The sequence below is a fragment of the Carassius gibelio genome, chromosome B16, assembly GCF_023724105.1.
Source record: "Carassius gibelio isolate Cgi1373 ecotype wild population from Czech Republic chromosome B16, carGib1.2-hapl.c, whole genome shotgun sequence".
In the NCBI taxonomy this organism is placed as follows: domain Eukaryota; kingdom Metazoa; phylum Chordata; class Actinopteri; order Cypriniformes; family Cyprinidae; genus Carassius; species Carassius gibelio.
In genome coordinates this window covers 21,868,935-21,890,621 of record NC_068411.1, presented here as the reverse complement: position 1 = coordinate 21,890,621, position 21,687 = coordinate 21,868,935, and the positions used below count along the sequence as shown (strand labels likewise).

The window sequence follows — 21,687 nt, the reverse complement described above, 5'->3', positions numbered from 1 at the left end:
CTGTATATGTTAAGTCCATAACAATCATCAGTTTGACCTGTGTTTCCAGACCATAGCAGAACTGGTGACCGAGAAGAATCTTGCAGAGGGGCGTCTGTATCCTCCTCTCAACAGCATCCGGGAAGTGTCCATTAAGCTGGCTGTGAAGGTGAGCTTGACTCAATACATCTCAAGCTACAGCCGTGATTCATGCATGTCGCTTTTTAGATTCTTTGTGCTTGTTTTTTTTTATATAATTATTTTATGAACATCATGACAGATTGTGGAGTACGCCTACAAAAGCAAAATGGCAACGCTGCATCCGGAGCCGCACGATAAAGAGGCTTTTGTTCGTTCGCTCATCTACAGCACAGACTATGAAGAGTTTGCAGTAGATTCGTACAGCTGGCCTGAAAATGCCATGACTGTCCAAACATGTAAACTGTGAGCTTCAAAATTAGATTTATATGACAATTCTCTTTTAAATGTGATTTTATAACATGATTATAATATTAAACACTACTGTAAACTTTAAAATATCCTAAATAAAATGTCATTTATTGTCATTTTGTGATGGTGTGTTATTCAATAGATTGTATGGAATTCTTTATAATTTCCATTATCCATTCGTGATGTACGTTAATTGGGAATCATGAGGAAATACAGTATCCAGCATTGAGGAAGCTCATTATGTATATATTTGTTTTTGCTTTCATCAGACCACATAAAGAATTGTTGTATAATTAATTATCAAGTTCAATGAGTCATTCTCTTCAATAGAAGGAGAATTCTGGCACCAGATATAGAGAACCCATAACTGTGTTTTAACACCATAACTGTCAATCAAATTGTTTTCTGGGAAACGCATGGCGAACATAGTTCCAGGCAGCTCTCCTGACTACATTAAAGTTCCATATATCACTTCGCATAGTTAACTGTTTGCACAAAAATGTGTCAGCACTGCCCTGGCGGTTTAGCCTATATACAGTAGTGTAGCAACTAAAGACCACACATGACATTTCTCACTAGCATAGAGACAGTGCTGTTTAGAGATGCAAAGAGGTAAGTTAGCCTAATTCACAGAAGCTATCTCACGCTCTCTCTCTCTCTCTCTCTCTCTCTCTCTCATTTTCGGTGTGAGTGTGAGCGTGAGTGTGGAGCATGATTTTGCGATTGAGTTTTTTTGTTTTTTCTTTATTTTTCTGTTTTATTGCCTTTCTCTTTTTCTCTTGGTTTTGTTGTTTGTTTGATTTGGGTCACAGGGTTTTTTTTTCACCTTGTGCGGCTATGGCGGAGCTGCAGCTGTTTTTTAAAATAATCTCACGCGACGTCGTGGTGTTAAAGTGGCTCCGCGGTGAGTGTCGAAGATTGCTGTTTGGCTATGGGAGAGGTTGTTGGGCATGATAGTATTTTGTCAGCATCCAAAACTAATAGTGCTGTTGTTGTTTCATTCAATCATTCAAGCCGTAAACATGTTTTTTCCTGTTGTTAAGTTAAGCATTTTGACATGGGGAGTCTATGGGATTGACTCCCTTTACAGTTTTAGTCACTTCCTTGTTGGTTTCATGAGAGAGAGCGGGAGGTTGCCACTTGGTCACAACCGATAAGATGAAGTGCTTTAACTGTGGGGAGAGGGGCCATCTAATTCGGGCTTGCCTTGAAAGGAGTAAAGAAGATCGTCCATCAACTGATGATCAAAATATGAGGGAGATTAATCTAAATAATGATCATGAGGAGGAAAGGGTAGAGGCAGGACCCTCCAATGCTCCCATTTTGAATGTTTTGAAATTTGACTGTTGTGGAAAATAATGGTAGGGTGTTTGAGGCTCAGCATGCGGCTTTAGGTGCAGATGTATCAGTAGTGTCCTTGCAAGAAAGTGGAATGGAGGCTACTACTATAGTGAGTGAAGGAACTAGTGATTCCACTACTGAGTCTGTTTTGACAAGGGATGAAAGTGACCATGTGAAATGGCAGCGATTTGGAATTTGTGATGAGGCTAATCTAGAATCAGATAAAATGGAGTTCAAAGTTCCAGTTAAAGGAAAAGTTCAAGTGAAGCTCAAAGTGCGAAGCAGAAAAAAACAAACGTGATTGATGATGAGGACAAAGAAGGGATGGAAAGTGGCAATGAATCTTTGGATTCAAGTTTCAGTTTTTCTCAAAGTGATTTATGTAATCATAGTTACAATGTAGAAGACATTAAACTCTTCCTTAGGGCAACAAAGAATAAGAGAGGAGTACATGTATGAATATTTTACAGACATCAAATAATTTGTTGATTAAACCAAGTTGTGTATGGCTGATAATTTATTCACAAATAAGGAGATTTATTGGTTAAAGAAAATTGTAAGAAATTTAAACTCTGATCTTGTTAATGAAAATAGTTAAAAAGCCTTAAGTTACAAATAATGGGTTTGTAGTTTTTTAAAAGTATTTGCTTTTACTTCATTTCCTTTTTTTCTTTCAGAAATGAATGAAATCAATATTGCCTCCTTGAACATTAATGGGGCGAGAGATTTTAAGAAAAGAACAGGAATTTGTGAAGCAAAATAAGTTAGATGTGATAATGTTGCAGGAAACTCATAGTGATTAAAATAATGCTTCGGACTGGGCTATAGAATGGGGTGGGTTTTAGTTTTTAAGTCACAATACTTCACTTATTGGTGGAGTAGCCATTCTTTTTGCAAAAAAAAAATTCAACCCACATTCTTTTCAAGTAGAAGAAATAGTAAAAGGTAGACTTTTAAAAATAAGAGCAAGCTATGGAAATAAAGTTATTGTATTTATTTGTGTGTACTGCCCAGTCTCAGCAATAGAGAGTATGTTTTTTTTTATAATAGCTTTTGGTCTGTTTTACAAAAATGTAATCAAGAAGACTTTTTATTCTTGGGAGGTGATTTCAACTGTAATAAATCTAATCTAGATAGAAATCACTTAGAGCTTCATATGCCTTCTAGAAATCAAATGATTCAAGATGCACGACTTATGTGATGCATGGAGATGTTTAAAGGGTACACAAAAACAATATACTTGGACTCATGTGCATGATAAAGTAATTTATATGGCAAGTTTGGACAGATTTTATGTTTTTAAACATCACTGGAATATCATAAGGGACTGTCACATTGTACCTGTTAAAACACCAGGCATCGATGGTTTACCAGTAGACTTATACAAGTCTTTTTGGTCAACAATAGGAGAGGATCTCCTGGAAGTGTTGAATATCAGTCTGGCAAGGGGTAAGCTGCCTCAAAGTTGCCAAAGAGCTGTGTTGACCCTCCTACCAAACAAAGGAGATCTTGAAGATATAAGGTGTTGGCGTCCAGTTTCTTTGCTCTGAAGCGACTATAAGCTTTTATCAAAAGTTTTAGCTAATAGGTAGATTTTTGACAACATTGCTTTTGTTCAGGATCTTATTGAAATCCAAGATTTTAAACCTAAAATTTGGTTTTATTTTGTAGGTCAAGAAAAAGCTTTTGATCGGGTTGAACACTGTTTTTTGTGGAAGGTTCTATCTGCATTTGTATATATATAATTATGAGTGTGCAATTCTGCGAACACAATACCGTTTGCCTGCCGCTGAAGTGAAGTTGGTGCTCACACCTGAAATGTCTCCCGTTTGATGTGGCGACAAAGATGTTATGTGTCTGAATAAATCCACTTCTTGTTAAGAAAAAAGAAACAGAAGTAGCAGTTATGAGTGAAGTGGCCAACCCCTGCGTTAACAGCATTGTATAAATAAATATATACAGATCCCTCCACTATTATTGGCACCCTTATTAAATATGAGAAAAGACGGCTGTGAAAATAAATATGCATTTTTTTTATCCTTTTGATCTTTCATGCAATAAAAATCACAAAATTCTAAACTTTCATTGAAGTAAAACAATTGAAAGTTGGAGGTAAATCTCATTGTGAAATAAATATTTTTAGTTCACGTTTACCACAGTTAGCACCCAATTATTGCAACATCCTTTTCCCAAGATAACAGCACAGTTTTGTCCTATTATGCCTGAAGAGTCTGGAGAAAACCTGATAAAAGATCAGAGACCATTCCATGCGGAATCTCTCCAGATCCTTCAGATTCCCAGCTCCATGTTGGTTCTTCTTCTCTTCAGTTAACCCCTCTCATTTTCTATAGGGTTCAGGTCAGAGGACTGGGACAGCAATGGCAGAAGTTTCATGTTGTGCTCAGTGACCCATTTTTGTGTTGATTTTAATATTTGAATTGGATTATTGTCCTGATGGAAGTTCCACACCCCATAATATTTTTTATGGAGGCAGTCAGGTTTAGATTTTTTATCTTCTGGTTTCTGATTAAATATATTATGCCATGTATCCAGCAGTATATTTAACCCTGGACATGAGGTACTTTTTTTATCCCTGGTTGTACTAAACCGATCTGGTGGGTTTGCTGCTCAAAAGCTCTTTTTTTTCTTTAGTTTTGTCTGACCATAGAAGCCAGTATCTTTTGAAGTTCCAGTTGTGTCTGATAACTGAATATGCTGGAGTTTGTTTTTGGATGAGCAAGGACAATTTTTCTTGAAACCCTTCTGAACAACATGTGGTGATGTAGGGGCTCTTTGATTATTTTTTTAGGCTTTTTATTTTTACCAAAGTCTCAACTAATCTCTGCAATTCTCCAGCTGTGATCCTTGGAGAGTCTTTAGCGTCTCAAACTCTCCTCCTCAACGTGCCTTAGGACGATATAGACACATGTCCTCTTCCAGGCTGATTTGTAACATCATTAGTTGACTGGAGCCCTTTTATTATTGTCCTGATGGTGGAAATGGGGATTTTCAATGCTTTTGCTCTTTTCTTACACCCACTTTCTATTTTGTGAAGCTCAACAATCTTGTTCTGCACATCATAACTATATTCTTTGGTTTTACTCCTTGTGATGGATGATTAAGGGGTATTTGGACTTTGTGTTCCTCATATTTATAATCCTTAGGAACAGGAAGCCATGGCTGGATAATTTCATGCTCTTAGTCACCCTGGTGTGCTAAAAAATGTAAATGTCAATGGTAATATACGTCAGAGATATTTTACTCAAAGTTATTTCTAGGAGTGCCAATAATTATGGCCAACATGCATTGGAGAAAAACAATTAATTTATTCATGAGATTTTCTCCCCATCTTCAATTGTTTTACTTTAATGATACGTTAGAATTTTGTGAATGAAAGATAAAAAGGATAAACAATGCAGATTTATTTTCACAGCCACCTTTGCTCATCCATATTTACCAATGGGGCCAATAATAGTGGAGGGCACTGTTGTAGTTAATATATAGAGAGATTGTAAAACCAAAACAAAATTCCATTAAGGAAATATAATGTATTATTTGTTCAGTTGAAAAGTGCACAGTGTTTAATAAGGATTCAGATTATGCCCATCTCTCTTTACCTCACTGGGACTCTGGATATCTCAATTACTGAAGTTTGTTGCACATGAACCAAGTGCTGAGATCTATGCTGTTGGAACATGCTGTTCCATTGGGAATACCCTCAAAATTAGTGGATTTAAGACACTCCAATCATAAGGATGCATTCTTTAGCTGCACATTTTCGTCATTCCCACAGTGGGAAATGATGGGATTTGCATGTTAATAATATTTAATGAGAAATTTCCTATATTTGTAGCAGACATCTCTGGTGATATTTTTCAGACAAATGTTTAAAGAAATCTAAATAATGATAGGGAACTCACACTGGAAAGTCTATTGCCCTCAAGGCTTTGATTCATATTAATGCACTCAAAACAAGTTTTCTGCCTCTACCTGTCATTTCATATGAACTATATGCATATTTATGGCTTTAGTACATTCATATAAAAGAGTGTTCTTTTTCAAAGAACATTTTATTGTAAAAGGCAAATTCCATGTTAGAAAAGAGAAGTTGTCTTTTTATGATCTTCACTGTAGAAGATGTATCACTATGCAGGAACACTGCATGCATGTTTGCTTTTCATTAAGATTCTTTCATTTGAAGGGGAGTCAGGGAGTTTGCTTATGGTGGTATAACTATGCCAGTGAATATCATTTATACTTTTTCTCATCCAAAGGATTGATTTAACTTTCCTAAAGAAAATGATCAGATCAGAAGCTTTTTTCTGTAGCTCAGTGTGGCACTAGCAACACCGAGGTTATGATTCAGTTGCAATTAACTGATTAAATAAATCTTGAATAAGAAACTTTGAATAAATTGTCTAATGAATGTAAAATATAAATCTTTTTTTGCCAATGAATTTAAAAGGTGAAAAAAAAAGAGGTCCTTCTGGAGTCCTGATTAAAACACAATTTCTTTTCTTTTCTTTTTTTTTTTTTTTTTGTGAATCTGAATATAAATGTAAATGTACTGTAAGTTTCTTAGGGTACCCGAGGCTGCATTTATTAAAAATAATAATATTAATAATAATTCCTATGATGTTGAAGCTTAATTTTCTGCTGTCATTACTCCAGTATTCTGTTTTATGAACCTTCAGAAATCCTTCTCAAAAAACATTGCTTATTACTATCAGTGTTTAAAACAGTTGATTAAAAAGAATCAGTTATGCCAAGTCTTAATGACAGTTACTGTATGTTTGATGTCTTTTAATATGTTTCAGTTGTTACTTTTTTCCTAAATGACACTGTAAATGAATCACATTATTTCCACTGAAGTGAAAATAATAAATAAAGTTAAACCGGCTCAACAGGTTTGATTGGCTATTGAAGAAGGACCGATGAAATAAAATCCTTGTCAATAATAGCAGTCAATGATGTCGAGTTGGAGTGAGCGGGACTGGAAACAGAGCTGCGTACGTGCGCGCGCTGGTGAGAGTGGAGACGCCAGTGCTCGCGGTGTGGTATGTTGAGGATGCTGAAACCTACAAGGACTTTTCATGAATTGACAAGTACGTGTGCTGTTACCGCATTTTATCGCATTCTCGTCGGTTTAACGCAAATGATGAACGCCATGGTGGAGTTGGAACCTGTTGTTTGGAACTTTACGCTCAAATTAGACAACATCACGCGTGCTAATGAGACAGTAGCAGGATACCCGGCTGATGAGTATTATAACATTGTTCACGTCACGGAAACCAAAATTCTTCCTGCATTTATTGGATTTTTGTGTTCCACTGGGCTTGTTGGAAATATTCTTGTTTTGGTGACTATTTTAAGGTGAGTTTACAGCTTGATTAAGAAAAACTCTCTTTAATCAACATAATCCACTTCCTTCAAATTTCACCATATCTCTACTTGGTATGGTGGGATATCTTCGGTTGACGATTTTGTATTTATACGTAGACGAATACCTAAAAAGAAATAAGTCGAATTTCAAAGAACAACATATAATGTCATCATAGCAAATAAAGAATGCTTATGAAGATTTTTTTTTAAAAATCATGATTGAAAGGTTAAAATTTGATTTGCTTTAATAACAGGATAGATGTATTCAAATAAGAAATAAGTGAGACACTGCCACTACAGCCTACATTTAACCTCCGATTTATTTTTCACGCATAGATTCATATAATATGAGAAGATTAGATCATTTAATTTGATGATTAAAAAAATCACATTTTTTCATTGGCCAAATCACTAATTAAAGTAATATTACTTTATGTTTGCCAGATTTATTTTCCATTATGTCAAATAAATTGTTTGATTTAAATCATTATAAATATATATATGTATGTACAGTATATATATATATATATATATATATATATATATATATATATATATACATATATACATACATATATGCACACACACACAAACACATGCATACATACAATTTATGTATTATTATTATTATTATCATTATGAACAATAATTGACCATCAAAATTAAAAGTATCAATTCATTTTGCTTGGACATACATACATAGGCTACATACATTCATACATACATGTATACATATATAAATAAATACACAATAAAATAAATTTCAATTATGAAATATGGCACATAAGGGCCACACCAAACCATAAATGGGGCTGATTTGAACAGTGATGTGAGCTGTGGACCATGTCACTGGAAATGGTTGATATGAGTAGCCTCTTTAATTAGCTGTGAAGGAATTCCTCTGAGGATTTTCACTGCTCCAGTGGATGGATTCATTCAGGAATTAGCCATGACCCAACTGGAGCTGAGGTTACATAATCCTGGTTATGGCCGCTTACAATTTCCCATTATTATTTTAACTCTTTTTTTTTTTTTTTTAGCAGTATCTCACCAAGGGATAACGGATCACAACGAATTATTTCTTGTTTTTCTTGCAGGTCTGCCAAAAAGACAGTGCCAGATGTGTATGTGGGGAATTTGGCTGTGGCCGACCTGGTCCACGTGACGGTCATGCCGTTCCTGATTCACCAGTGGGCGCGTGGAGGGCACTGGGTGTTTGGCAGCACGCTCTGCACCATCATCACTTCTCTTGATAACTGCAACCAGGTGGCGTGCGCTGCAGTCATGACCGCTATGAGTCTGGACAGGTGTGTATTTAGAGAAATATTGATGCTGTGTGCTTCAAATCATGCTCTAAAGAAATTAATTCAATTTCCAGATCTTTATTAAGATGAGCATTAAGTGGGTTTTTCAGCAAATATAACAATATTCATTTGACAAGTGATTCTTTTTACATTTAAAGGGGCATTTTTTATTTTTCAGTAGATCTTTTTAAATCAAATAATTTTTTTTATTATTTTAATAAAAAATATATTATTGTCTCTATTGCTTTAATGCACTCCAAACAAATGGGCATTCATATATACCTCCTGTGATGAGAAATGGTTGTGACTCATTTGATGAGGTGTCTGAATGTCCTGATGCATGATATTAAAAATATTTGATGAAAAGTGTCCTCTGTGAATCACTGATGTTAAATTTAAATTTAATCTCATATAAAAATAACAGCACAAACTATGAATTCTTAGAAGAAGAAAAGGAGACCGATGAATTTGAAGCAACCTGTCAGAGGGAGAAGCTGTTATGAAGTAATTTATGTCTGTAATATCCTAACTATAACATTTTGAGACAGAATCTGATTTCATACTTTGTTTTTCTTTTTCTTTAACAGGGCATTGTATGTCACTTTCATCATAAATAATTTGTGTAATTTTTGTCCTTAACCCTCTGATACTTTATTTTATCATTACATCAGGAGGGAAAGTGAAATGAAAATGTGTCTGTTTAAAATAAATAAACAAATACCATTATATAAATAAATAGATAACCTTTTCTCTCCCCAAAATGATCTATTTTTAAGTTATTGGAGCATAGTTTAATGTTTATTAAAATATAGAAATAAGTAGACAGGGAGAATAGTAGTAAATATTTCAGTGGTACTTGATGCAGCACCACTTTCATCAGATGTATAAATTCATAAAAAAAACTGAAATAATAAAAAAGCTTTTGAATACCTGCCCATTGTAGTGTATTGAATACTTCAGTGTTTGTAATCAGGTAAAAAAAAAAGCATAGATAAATTTTTATGAATTACCTATGATTCTCAATTAAATTAATGAATGAGTAGTAATTCATTGAATCGTTGAGCTACAATGCTATCTGATAAAAGTTGATTAGGTTTCGAATAAAGCTTCTCCACTGGGAACTGCATATAGTTTTCGGATTGTGGCTGTTTTGTTTTTATGCTGCATAAAGTTCAAACCTAGTGCTCCAGTTCTCTCATTTAGAGCTGCGACTCTTTAATCTCACCACTAGAGGCCACTCTTACCACAATTATAAATGAGACAAGTAAACTCATTATTCATCAACGCAGCACAATTAAAAACAACGGTTTGACCAAAAGTGCTTTGAAATTCAAAAAGCGAAATATCAAGTTATTGCTGCACGTGACTTCTCACACTTTTGGTCAGATTCTTCACACATAGGTTTTGCACAATGTATAATATTCATAAATTGTTACGTAACATTATATAATTAGAAATGGATGCATTTAGAATGCATTATTAGAATGGATGCATTTGAGAATTATATGAGATGATTTTGATTAAGTATTTTCTAGACCAGGGATGCAGAGAGTGTTATTTGGACAATTTTAGAGTTTGGCTGTCTAGCAAACCCTCATTTTCAAATCAAAATTATAGATTTTTCTTTTATGCCAAAAATCATTGATGTTAAGTAAAGATCTTGTTTCATGAAGATATTTTGTAAATTTCTTACTGTAAATATATAAACATCATTTTTGATTAGTAATATGCATTGCTAAGAACTTCATTTGGACAACTTTAAAGTTGATTTTCTCAATATTTAGATTTTTTTGCACCCTCAGATTCCAGATTTTCAATTAGTTGTATTTTGAACAAATATTGTCATATCCTAACAAACCATTAATCAATGGAAAACTTATTTATTCAGCTTTCAGATGATGTATAAATCTCAGTTTTGAAAAATTGACACTTATGACTGGTTTTGTGGTCCAGGGTCACATATGGGAAGCGAAGTCTACATTGTTTTATATTTTTGTGCTGCAGATACCTGGCCCTTGTTCATCCATTTCGCCTACTGAGTCTGAGGACCAGATCCAGGACAATCCGCATTAACCTGTTTGTGTGGGCGGCCTCTTTCATCATGGTTCTACCTGCCTGGGTTCATGCCAAAGTGATCCGCTTCAGGGACGGGCTGGAAAGCTGTTCCCTTAACCTGGTCTCTCCCAAAGAAGTGCTCTGGTAATTGGTTCTGCTTTACTTGTGTACTATAACCTGCTGCTCAGGTCTGACGATCCTTCCATCTCTCACCCGCTGCTTATTTTTTATAGACATAGCCTTGCTTTGGCTGAATTTTCTGTTATCTGTTATGAAAACTGCATTTTAGCATAGTGGCCCATAACTTAAAAGCTTAACTTTTAAGCAAAACAATAATACTGTAGTTTTTTCTCTCTCATCCTCTTCACCAGAAAATTGCATGTACAGATGTCTGCAGCTCTGAGGAATCCATCCTTCTTGTTTAATTAAAATAAGTGAAGTGAAACTTTCAACTTTCGTTTAAGGTTCTTCTCCCTCATGACTGACAGCATGTGTCCTCATATATCTGTAGGTATACACTCTACCAGACTGTGACCTCCTTCTTTCTGCCATTACCTCTCATTCTCATCTGCTATATGCTGATTCTCTGCTACACCTGGAGAATGTATCGCAAGAACAAAAAGGCTCACAGGTGACTTTCCCTTTCATTACAGCAAGTATGTGATGTAAAACTGCCAAATCTGCCAATTTAATTGCTTGTGAAGTCACTGGCTTGACTGTTCTAGCTAGGTCTACAGTAGTTTTTTTCATTAATATTTTAATTGGCCTTGCATTAAGGGAATAAACTGCAAAGTGAATTTCTTGTATGAAGCTGTGCAGATATGATCTTGTAGTTTTAGATTGACAGCGCAGTCTTTAAATTGTATAAGCAGGATAACTTTTGATGTAGAATTTACTGATGTAGAATTTATCGGCTAAACCATGAATTATAAGTAATAGCCTATCTATTAAAGAGATCACAGATTCAATACAATATTTAAAAACAAAACAAAGATGCACGTAGATGGGACATAAATGTAGCCGATTTAGTTAAGTTAAGAATGATATAAAAGCACCTATGCAATTATTTCTGTTAAAAGTTCTGTATTATTTGAGCTGTAAAGATTTTCTAGTAATCATTTTATACAGTTTTCAGGGTTTAAGGTTTTATGGCATGATATTGCCATGCCTTGCTGCAACCTAATTTTTTAAGCAAAAAAAGGAGAGACATGCAGACATTAATTTTGATGTTATAATATTTCACAAACTCTGTCGGCTGAGCTTATAACTTGTAGTGAAACCGTAATATTCCATTAATCTTTTCTCTACCTTTGTATTTATATATTAATGGAGTAGTTCAACTGTGGTGGCCCAAGCCACACAGGATGACCAATTGGCAAGGAAGGGTAATACCAGCACCCAAGTTATGTTTTAGGTACATAGGTTAAGTAATTTTTTTGCAATAGCCACACCCCAAACAATTCATGATTTAGAAACATTGATAATATAGTTTATTTCAGTTATCATATAATATTATTTGTCTTAGCAACACACTGTTTAAATGGAGTGCACACATTTTCACATTGTAGGGCTATGTAAATATTTTCTGTTTATTAATCATTGTTTCTTTGTTACCATGTTGGAGAGAGCTCTGTCCTGGGGGGGGGAAGAAAGGTGTGGCCAAGGGTGGAGGACTGTGATATCCTGTGACCTGCCAATTAAGCCATACCATGTGCTGCCATGTTGGAGGGGGGTTTGGGTTTAGTTTGTTGGCTCTGTAATTGTTTGTACTTGTCTCCCATTTTTTATTTTCCCCTTTTTGTGTAAATTGGTTTTGTCCAGTCACTATATATGTTCCCTGGTGTCTCATTCTGTGAGGTGAGGTTGTTAAGTTCATATTCTGTTTTGTTGTATGCTGTTTTGAGTATAGTTATATTTTGTTGACCTCTTTTATAGGCCTAGTTGTTAATTTTTTGGTTTCTATTGTTCAGTACTTTTTTGGGGTGTAATAAAATAACCCATTTTCTAAAGAAACTTCTGTTTTCCTCATGGCCGGACTGTTTGGTCCGTGACAATTGGTGGCAGCGGTGGGATATCCAGTTGAGGAAAATTTTATTTTATTTTTTTGAAGAAAAGATGATAAAAGGAAAAGGGGAATCGATTAATATAATATCCCATGTTGTACAGATGAGAGAGCAGCTGGAAAGGATGAGCGAACTCGCCCAATCACATATGGAGGAGGCCCAGCAACAGCAGAAGTCCTGGTATGACCGGTCAGCCCGGCAGAGATCTTTCAACCCGGGACAGAAGGTGCTGGTGCTCCTCCCCAGTGACGACAACAAACTTCTGGCAAAGTGGCAAGGGCCGTTCACGGTTCTAAAGAAACTTGGGCCTACCACATATCAGGTAGCAACCCCTAGGCGGCCTCGGTCGAGCAGGACACTTCATATAAATCTCCTGAAGGAGTGGGTGCAGCGACCTGAACAAAGAGAGGTGATGCTTATCAGAGGTGTGAGAGAGGAAGAGGAAGTGGATGAACAGTACTTGCCTTCAGCTGGGGTTCTAGGGGGCCACAACCTCAACCACCTCTCTGAAGAAAAGCAGCTTCAGGTGAGAGAAATCTGTGGTTATGGGGTATTCCAGGAGAATCCGGGGAGGACCGATATGGTTGAACATGACATTGTTGTTAAGGAGGGGTCGTCAGTAAGGAGGCTTAGTTACAGGATCCCGGAACGGCTGCTGACCTCACTGAAGAAGGAGACTGACCTGATGCTGTCCCTGGGGATCATTGAGCCGTCTAGAAGTGAGTGGTGTAACCCAGTGGTCCTGGTGCCAAAGAAGGACCGAAGCATAAGGTTCTGCATCGACTTCAGGTACCTGAATTCTATTTCTCAGTTTGATTCATATCCCACACCAAGAATTGATGAACTGTTGGAACGATTGGGGAAGGCAAAGTTCTTGACCACAATAGATCTGTGTAAGGGTTACTGGCAGGTTCCACTAACTGAGCGGTCCAGGGGATTGACAGCCTTCAGGACTCCATGGGGTCTCTTCCAGTTTACAGTCATGCCATTTGGTTTACATGGGGCTCCAGCCACCTTCCAGAGGCTTATGGACCAGGTACTGGGTGGTTTTACTGATTTTGCAGCTGCATATCTGGATGACATTGTCATTTATAGTACCACCTGGGAAGAACACTTGGAACATCTGCATGCTGTCTTGGAGCGTCTCCATTCTACCGGGCTGACCATAAATGCATCAAAGTGTGTCTTCGCTGCTGCAGAGACGGAGTACCTTGGTCACATTATTGGAAATGGGGTGATACGGCCACAGGTCAACAAGATTCAGGCCATAGAGTCCTCTCCGCTGCCACAGACAAGGAAGCAACTACGGTCTTTCTTGGGTATGGCAGGCTTTTATCACCGCTTCATCCCACAGTTCTCCAATAGAGCAGCTCTCCTCACAGACATGACAGGATCTAGGTGTCCCAACCAGATCCAGTGGACAGAAGAGGCAGTGGCAGCTTTCCACGACATCCAGCAATCACTAAGTAAGGAACCAGTTCTGTATAGTCCAAACTTTAATGATGATTTCATTCTGCAAACAGATGCTTCCGATAGAGGTCTAGGAGCAGTGCTTCTCCAGGGGCCACCAGAGGACCGCCATCCAGTTGCTTACATTAGCCGTAAAATGTTCTCCAGAGAGTTGAGGTATTCAACGGTGGAAAAGGAGGCACTGGCTATAAAGTGGGCTCTCGACTCCCTTCGTTACTACCTCCTGGGCAGAGAATTTACTCTTGAGACCGATCACAAAGCTCTTCAGTGGCTGAAGCGAATGAAGGATACTAATGGCCGGATTACTCGCTGGTATCTGGCATTGCAGCCTTTCCGCTTCATAATCCAGCACATCCCTGGCAAAGTAAACGTTACTGCAGACTACCTCTCTCGCAGTACCAGCGAGAGTCCTGAAGAGGGGGGGTGTGTGGTGGCCCAAGCCACACAGGATGACCAATTGGCAAGGAAGGGTAATACCAGCACCCAAGTTATGTTTTAGGTACATAGGTTAAGTAATTTTTTGCAATAGCCACACCCCAAACAATTCATGATTTAGAAACATTGATAATATAGTTTATTTCAGTTATCATATAATATTATTTGTCTTAGCAACACACTGTTTAAATGGAGTGCACACATTTTCACATTGTAGGGCTATGTAAATATTTTCTGTTTATTAATCATTGTTTCTTTGTTACCATGTTGGAGAGAGCTCTGTCCTGGGGGGGGGGAAGAAAGGTGTGGCCAAGGGTGGAGGACTGTGATATCCTGTGACCTGCCAATTAAGCCATACCATGTGCTGCCATGTTGGAGGGGGGTTTGGGTTTAGTTTGTTGGCTCTGTAATTGTTTGTACTTGTCTCCCATTTTTTATTTTCCCCTTTTTGTGTAAATTGGTTTTGTCCAGTCACTATATATGTTCCCTGGTGTCTCATTCTGTGAGGTGAGGTTGTTAAGTTCATATTCTGTTTTGTTGTATGCTGTTTTGAGTATAGTTATATTTTGTTGACCTCTTTTATAGGCCTAGTTGTTAATTTTTTGGTTTCTATTGTTCAGTACTTTTTTGGGGTGTAATAAAATAACCCATTTTCTAAAGAAACTTCTGTTTTCCTCATGGCCGGACTGTTTGGTCCGTGACATCAACCAAAAATGAAAATTCTGCATTAATTTCTTTCTTTGGCCGAACACAATAATATATTTCAAAGAATGTTGATAATCAGACAGTTTCGGTTCCCATTGACTTTGATATATTTAATGTTAAGGCTACATACTTTATGACCAAATCCTACATTCCCTACTTTCTCTCAGGTATAACACCAGCCTGCCTCGAGAGCGTGTGGTCCGCCTCACTAAAATGGTCCTGGTTCTTGTAGCCGTTTTCCTGGTCAGTGTTGGGCCATACCACATCCTGCAGCTGGTTAATCTGAGCATACCTCGCCCCTCCTTAGCGTACCACACCTGCTACTACCTGTCTGTGTGCCTGAGCTACGCCGCCAGCAGCATTAACCCCTTCATATACATTCTGCTGAGCGGACACTTCCGCCACAGGCTGGTCTGTCGAGATACACCCAGCATGCCAAGTGTGGAACGGGAAATCCAGGCCCCTCGCTCCAGTTTTTAAGCTGAATTCACACTGAAACGCACATAGCACTGCAATGAACGAATCATTGCACAAGCCTTTGTTGGTCTTAGGCAAAGCACGACTGTTTTGGAGAAAGATTCCTGTTCTTTGTTTTTCATTTCTAATTGTTTTAAAGTATTTCATAAAGAGCACAGATTGTTTTATATGTGCATGTATTGCACCTTTTTTTCCACTAAGTGTTGTAAATGTTTTGTTATTTATAGGTTAATGTGGTGTTTTGGCTCCCTCTACTGTTTAGGTTTAGTAATTCACTCTAGCATGTGTACTGTGCATTACTTCAATTGATAAGGGTTGAGCAAAAATCTCTACTCTGTCCATAAGGCCTATTAATCGTAAAAAAAATTTTAAACAAGGCTTTGTCGAGCTAACATTCAAAGTTTGTTCTTACAAACTTCACTTTTCTAATTAAAAACTACATTTGCATTTATTTTAGTCTTGACTTTTCAATGACGTTTATTACAATTCTATTTCCTAACAATTTAAATTTGAATTGCAATTATGCGATTCAAATTGTGAGACTCAAATGGCATTCTCAGTTGAAAAGGCATGTTCAATTCTATTCTGATTGGCACACAACTCTGCCTTTAATTGAAATTGAATGAATGTTTGGGGCATTTGGCAGTTTCAGACTGCATTAATTTGTGGTCTGCAGCATTTAACACTGGAGGAAATTAAATATAATGATAATAATAAATAGCAACTGTGTTCAGGGCACAGAAATAGATCTCACTGTGAATTTGTACTATAAGTATCTTTTTTTATGCTTGATTGTATGTGACATCTGAAAATGTGATATGTTATTATCTTGTGAATGTTATATTGTATTATCAACAGATTTTAAAGGAAAATTCATCATACCAGCAAATGTATTTAAAGGTTGTTTTGTACTGTACAGTATGTATTGAGGCATTTGAGCATGTTTTCGGTCATCTTATGTGAGTAAATCACCATTATTACACTCAAGAGAAATCAATATTGTTCGGGCAAAAAAAAATAAAAAAAAATGCTGTCATGCAGAAATCCTTTAAGGGCATTTTGGGATTGTCTGGTGTGTACTGAACATGATGAAGTGGCTGGCAGCTCTGAAGAGTAAGGTCATTGACCAGGCGGGCAGAGATGCAGGGATATGTTTGCAGCCCAGCTCCCAGAGTGGAATCAATTCTCTGACCAGACCAGAGACAGACAGGGATTGTGTCTGACCTAAAGCATGCCTGGTGGCAATGGCTGGAAACTAACCCCAATGCTCTGTTTCTCTGTGTCTCAATTATGCCTTTTATGGCCTAGTTAACCAGCCAGAGGCAAAATACCAACTGGTGTGTTCAAATACTTGTCAATATTAGTGTTTCAGTGTTACAATAGTTGCATTTCAATAATACTATTCAGTACAATAACATACAAACTGTTGTGCTATTGGCTTTGTCAATGATTCCAGTGCAGCAATAAAGATTCTGCCTGGGCAGAAAGGTTCATACAGTAACTCACATTGTGTATGTTCCCCATTCCATCAGTTTTCTCTTTCTTAGTGTTCATCATTCTGGTCTGTGAGTGAGGTGACTGACTACTGCTGCTGCTGCTAATCTGACATTGTTTGACCTTGTTTGTGACTTGCTTCATATGGCATTGACCTTGTTACTTCCACCTCAGCAGTTTGGCTGCCTGTTTGTGCCTGTTTTTCACACACACCAGCTTTTGTTTTTTATGTTTATTTTATTTTTGAAAGATGTATTGCATTGTAAATAATATTAAATGTTTATTAAGAGTATTTTCCTTTTTTGGTAAATTTGCGAATATGTTTACTGTACTGCTGATTTTCCTTCAAATATCTATTAGTAGTAGGATTGATAGAAGATTTACGCTGTTTTCCCGCATATTACTGAGCATGCATTTGTTTTTCACCAGTAGAGGGCACGTGCTGACAATTTTCCCAGCACACAAAGTTGACATGCATTTGAAAAATCATTAAATGTATCATGTATTTTAAGTACTGTATATAAATTAAAGCTTGGATGCAATATCAAGTAATTTCTCTCTCTTTAAATATTTATTTATGATGCTTATTTCCTTGTATTAGCCTATGGGACACATGATCACAGCGGTGCTATGTCGATTTGTGCTACCCTGACAGATTTTGGGTCTACATTCGCGAATTCCTCTATTTTCTTATCAATGCATAAAGTAAAAACAATTAATACCTTTGTGATTGAGAATAAAACTTCAGAAAAAAGATTACGAGAGACTGGATGTTAAGGACTATTTTCAAGGAGTAACCCCCTCCATGTATGCAACATATTTTATGTACTGGCAAATTTAAACAAACAACTAGCTTTTGATTTCTTAAAAATATTTGATGTGGACTTAATTTCGCTGACATTTTCATTGTTGATCATCAACTAACTTATACCAACCCATTTCCATGACCAACTTTAAGCAAACACCGGTCTTTAAAACCTTTAAAACAATTTGACGCAGCCAGTTCCGCACTCTGACAAATGACCTCGGTTATTTAATCGTTTTAATGTAAGATTAATATTCCCGGACGCCTCTGTACATGGTAAAACTGTGTGAAGACATAAGCACAGGTTTTCGCCTGTGAGGCAATGGTGCGCGCAGGTTTCCCGACAGCCTGTTGTTTCGCGCGCGGGTACCACGCGCAGAAACCAAGCGAGAATGAAGGGCATGACAACTTCTTTGTTAATTGGAACAGGCTTCTCGCTATGTGTGTAGCGAGACTGGTGAAAAGCCCGAGATATAAGATGACAAGTGTGAAGCAGAGTCGCGTTTAATTAAATTTTCTTTCTCCTTTGGGAACCTAGCTGTGCTCGTTTGTGATAGCCTTCATTTTGAACTGTAATCAACGAAATAACAGGCATTTGCAGTTTTCTGTCGACCTGGAAGCGCCTTTGTGTTTGTGGAATCGATGCGCTGCCTGCTACACAAGAATAGAGTGAAAACCATAAATATAGTAGAGTTGACCTAAAGATTAAATATTGCTGTGAAGGCTGTAGGCCTAATAAATGTATGGAAGTGTCACTGAACCAGCCTATGAGCTCAACTGAAACACTGGACACCCATAGTGGTAAGTGAGTAGTTTATTGGGTTTAGCCATGTTGATATGGGTTTCCATCCACATTAAGGATTTTTTATTTTTTTTTATAAAACAAATCGTCCTAAAGACACTGAATGCAGACAGCTACAGGTCACGTAGGAAATCTAAAACTACACAGGCCTATAATAGTAATCCTACTGTTTATAATGATTTATCAGACGTATCATATACAGTATGTGTTAGATATTTGTGTATATTCTTTCTCTTTTAGTGTCATATTTTGAATAAATTTTCATTTTTTCTGTCATTGACCTTCATTTGGTCCCAAACCATAACTTACTTTCTAATAAGAAAATACAATTATTTTATTTTGAAGAATGTGTAAACTGTTTTGGTTTCAATGCAATTTTATTGAGGTCAATAATAACCTACTGCATGTTCCACAGAAGACAGAAAGTCAGGTTTGAAATGACATAATGGTAAACAAATCATGACAGAATTGTATTTTTTGGTGGGTGAACTATCCCATTTTTTTTAGGATGATTATAAGCATTATTTGGATGTTATTATATTTTTAGAGTGAAAGCATTAATATATATATATATATATATATATATATATATATATATATATATATATATATAAAGGTCTCTATACGGCTGTTTCTTTCACATAAAAGCTGCTCTCAGTTTGTGTGAGGTAACTGTGATGTTTAGTGGACCAAAATTGTTGATTCAACCGAGTTGTTATTTGACTATGCAAAAGTATGGTGCACATTGCACATTTCCCGCTCCTGCAACCGCGGCACATGCTCGTGTGGCTTGTGCTGATTATCCAGCCTCCACAACTCCAGATGGATCAACACATGCTGAAAATGCGACAAACCAAGACACAATTTTCCATCTGACCTCAATCTATCACTTCTGTTTGCCTGTATAAATGTCAGCGTGCTTCCACTCTCTGACTTGGGGAGTAAAACGTAATCTTGTTGTCGTTTTAACAGCCTTATCAAAGTTTGTTTGCATGTTAATTGAATCAGTGTTGGTGGGCTTGGTTTAACCTGTTGTCATGTATGTTGTAGAAACTGCTTCTGCCATGGGCATTCTTGCTTTGTAGAGTTTATTACCCTTATCTTGGGTGGGTTTGTTGAACTCCTCTACCTTTTGTGTCAGGCAGTTTAAGATGTACATGATCAAATTTACCTTAGAAGCAGGTTAGAAGACACAAGAGGGCGCAGAATTACCCGTACAAAACGCAAACCAGGCCGCTTTAATGGTTTTTGAAAGACTGCATGCATTCTAATGGAGAACATTAACATGCATGTGTTTGAAACAATAGCATCCCTCATTGTTTCTCTATTCTTCATTAATGCTGTAATTCAGTGCAAAATGATTGACTGCCAAGTTTTGTGAACATCAAAGCTTTTTTTATATATATATAATTTCCCCCCATCCAGAAACCCCATTAAATTAACATGCGTTTTGAATCTTTTACCCAATAAGTTGCTTAATGAATTGTGAGGGGCATTGACAGTGAACAAGGCCTCACATTAATGTCAGAATTAGACATTTAAAATATTGTGTGTGTGTGTGTGTTGTCTGTTTCGAATCGGAATAGTGAGATGTGATACGAGTGAGGTCTCTTCATGCCCCGTTAATAACCTGGCCTGCTTTGATGTGGCAGTGTGGAGCGAGGTGGCTCTTTCTCCGCATCACTTGTGGCATGTAAGTCCGGCCAGCATTTTATCTCCTTACCTGCTCCGGGCCACTGGATTTGCTCTGGCTGCCTGCGCTCTGTTGTAGCGTGAGTCATGAGATGTCACCTACCAACCGGCCACTCACAAACGCTTTGGGAAGACTGTGCTTCTGTGTGTGTTTGCTCTTCTGGTCATTAGATGTTACTGTTTGTCTTTGTATGAAATACAGTTCATGTAACACTAAACATGAATATGTGTAATGCTCCATTACTGACTGAAGGGCTTGTAGTACTTGTAACAAGTGCTGGTCTGGCTTGTTTTTATGAAAGCCTACTTCTGCCACAGAGTGAGAACATGACTTTATGTATCACACAATTGCACTTAATTTCTCATAATTGTGACTTCATATCTTCCAGTGTGTGAAAGTGAAAAAGAAAGTGAAAGGGACATTCAGCCAAGTATGGTGACCCATTTTCAGAATTTGTGCTCTGCGTTTAACCCATCCAAAGTGCACACACACAGCAGTGAACACACACCCAGAGCAGTGGGCAGTCATTTATGCTGCAGCACTCAGGGAGCAGTTGGGGGTTCAGTGCCTTGCTCAAGGGCACCTATGTCATGGTATTGCCAGCCTGAGATTCAAACCCACAACCCTAGGGTTAGGAATCAAACTCTCTAACCACTAGGCCACGATTTCCCCCACTAAAATAAATGTGTGTATGCTACAAATTATAATGTTAGTAATTACACTGTGTCTATTTCTACTCTGTTTTGTTTGAAACATAACAGTTAAGGTCCAGTTCATTGGCTGTCAATCATTTTCTATGATTTTGTTCATTGACCAGTTCTGGTCAAAGCATCTCTTATTCAATCATACAGTGTCAAAACTGCACTTCATTGTGCATGTGGTTGGTTAAAAACACATCTTTTGTCTTGTGCTAACCCAGAGAAAGCACGTCTGATCGCCCTCTTGACCTTGAGATGAATGGCTGCCCAAACCAGTCCCTGCTACACATTATCATTTAAATGGCCCAAGGAGAAGGTTAGGTCAGCTTATTTGATGTTGAAATGCAAACAGAGATCAAAGGAGAGAACTCGCGGTTACAGTAGTCGGTCTTGGATTGGTGTGTTCGGTGGCAGAGGTGCAGCGTATTGAATGTGTGTATGTGTTAGACAAGAGATTTTTGTAGGAGGGAAGAGCACATTGTCTGTTTGTTCTGCTTGGTCCTCGTGGGTAGATAGCTCATTAACCATTGTGGC

The 21,687-nt window shown here is 37.3% G+C and overlaps 2 protein-coding genes across 2 annotated transcripts in view; both read left to right on the top strand.

The window, feature by feature from the left end:
• LOC127975419 (NADP-dependent malic enzyme) overlaps nt 1–545 on the top strand; it is a 72,601-nt gene extending 72,056 nt beyond the window's left edge. Inside the window, exons 13-14 of the mRNA XM_052579463.1 lie at nt 50–148; nt 260–545. Coding sequence (XP_052435423.1) covers nt 50–148; nt 260–427 — 267 coding nt within the window. The 3' untranslated portion in view covers nt 428–545. The remainder of the gene's footprint in view (nt 1–49; nt 149–259) is intronic.
• Nucleotides 546–6,739: 6,194 nt separating this feature from the next.
• LOC127975418 (melanin-concentrating hormone receptor 2-like) lies at nt 6,740–17,622 on the top strand. The gene is made up of 5 exons (XM_052579462.1): nt 6,740–7,143; nt 8,250–8,459; nt 10,461–10,655; nt 11,023–11,142; nt 15,352–17,622. The coding sequence occupies exons 1-5, from the start codon at nt 6,830–6,832 to the stop codon at nt 15,662–15,664; spliced, it is 1,152 nt and encodes a 383-aa protein (XP_052435422.1). The 5' UTR covers nt 6,740–6,829; the 3' UTR covers nt 15,665–17,622.
• Nucleotides 17,623–21,687: the final 4,065 nt, after the last annotated feature.

Excerpts from the sequence above, each read along its gene's own strand:
- LOC127975418 (XM_052579462.1), top strand. The coding sequence starts at position 6,830 with ATGTTGAGGATGCTGAAACCTACAAGGACTTTTCATGAATTGACAAGT. Across the intron at positions 7,144-8,249 it reads GTTTTGGTGACTATTTTAAG|GTCTGCCAAAAAGACAGTGC; the intron begins GTGAGTTTACAG and ends TTTTTCTTGCAG. Across the intron at positions 11,143-15,351 it reads AAGAACAAAAAGGCTCACAG|GTATAACACCAGCCTGCCTC; the intron begins GTGACTTTCCCT and ends ACTTTCTCTCAG.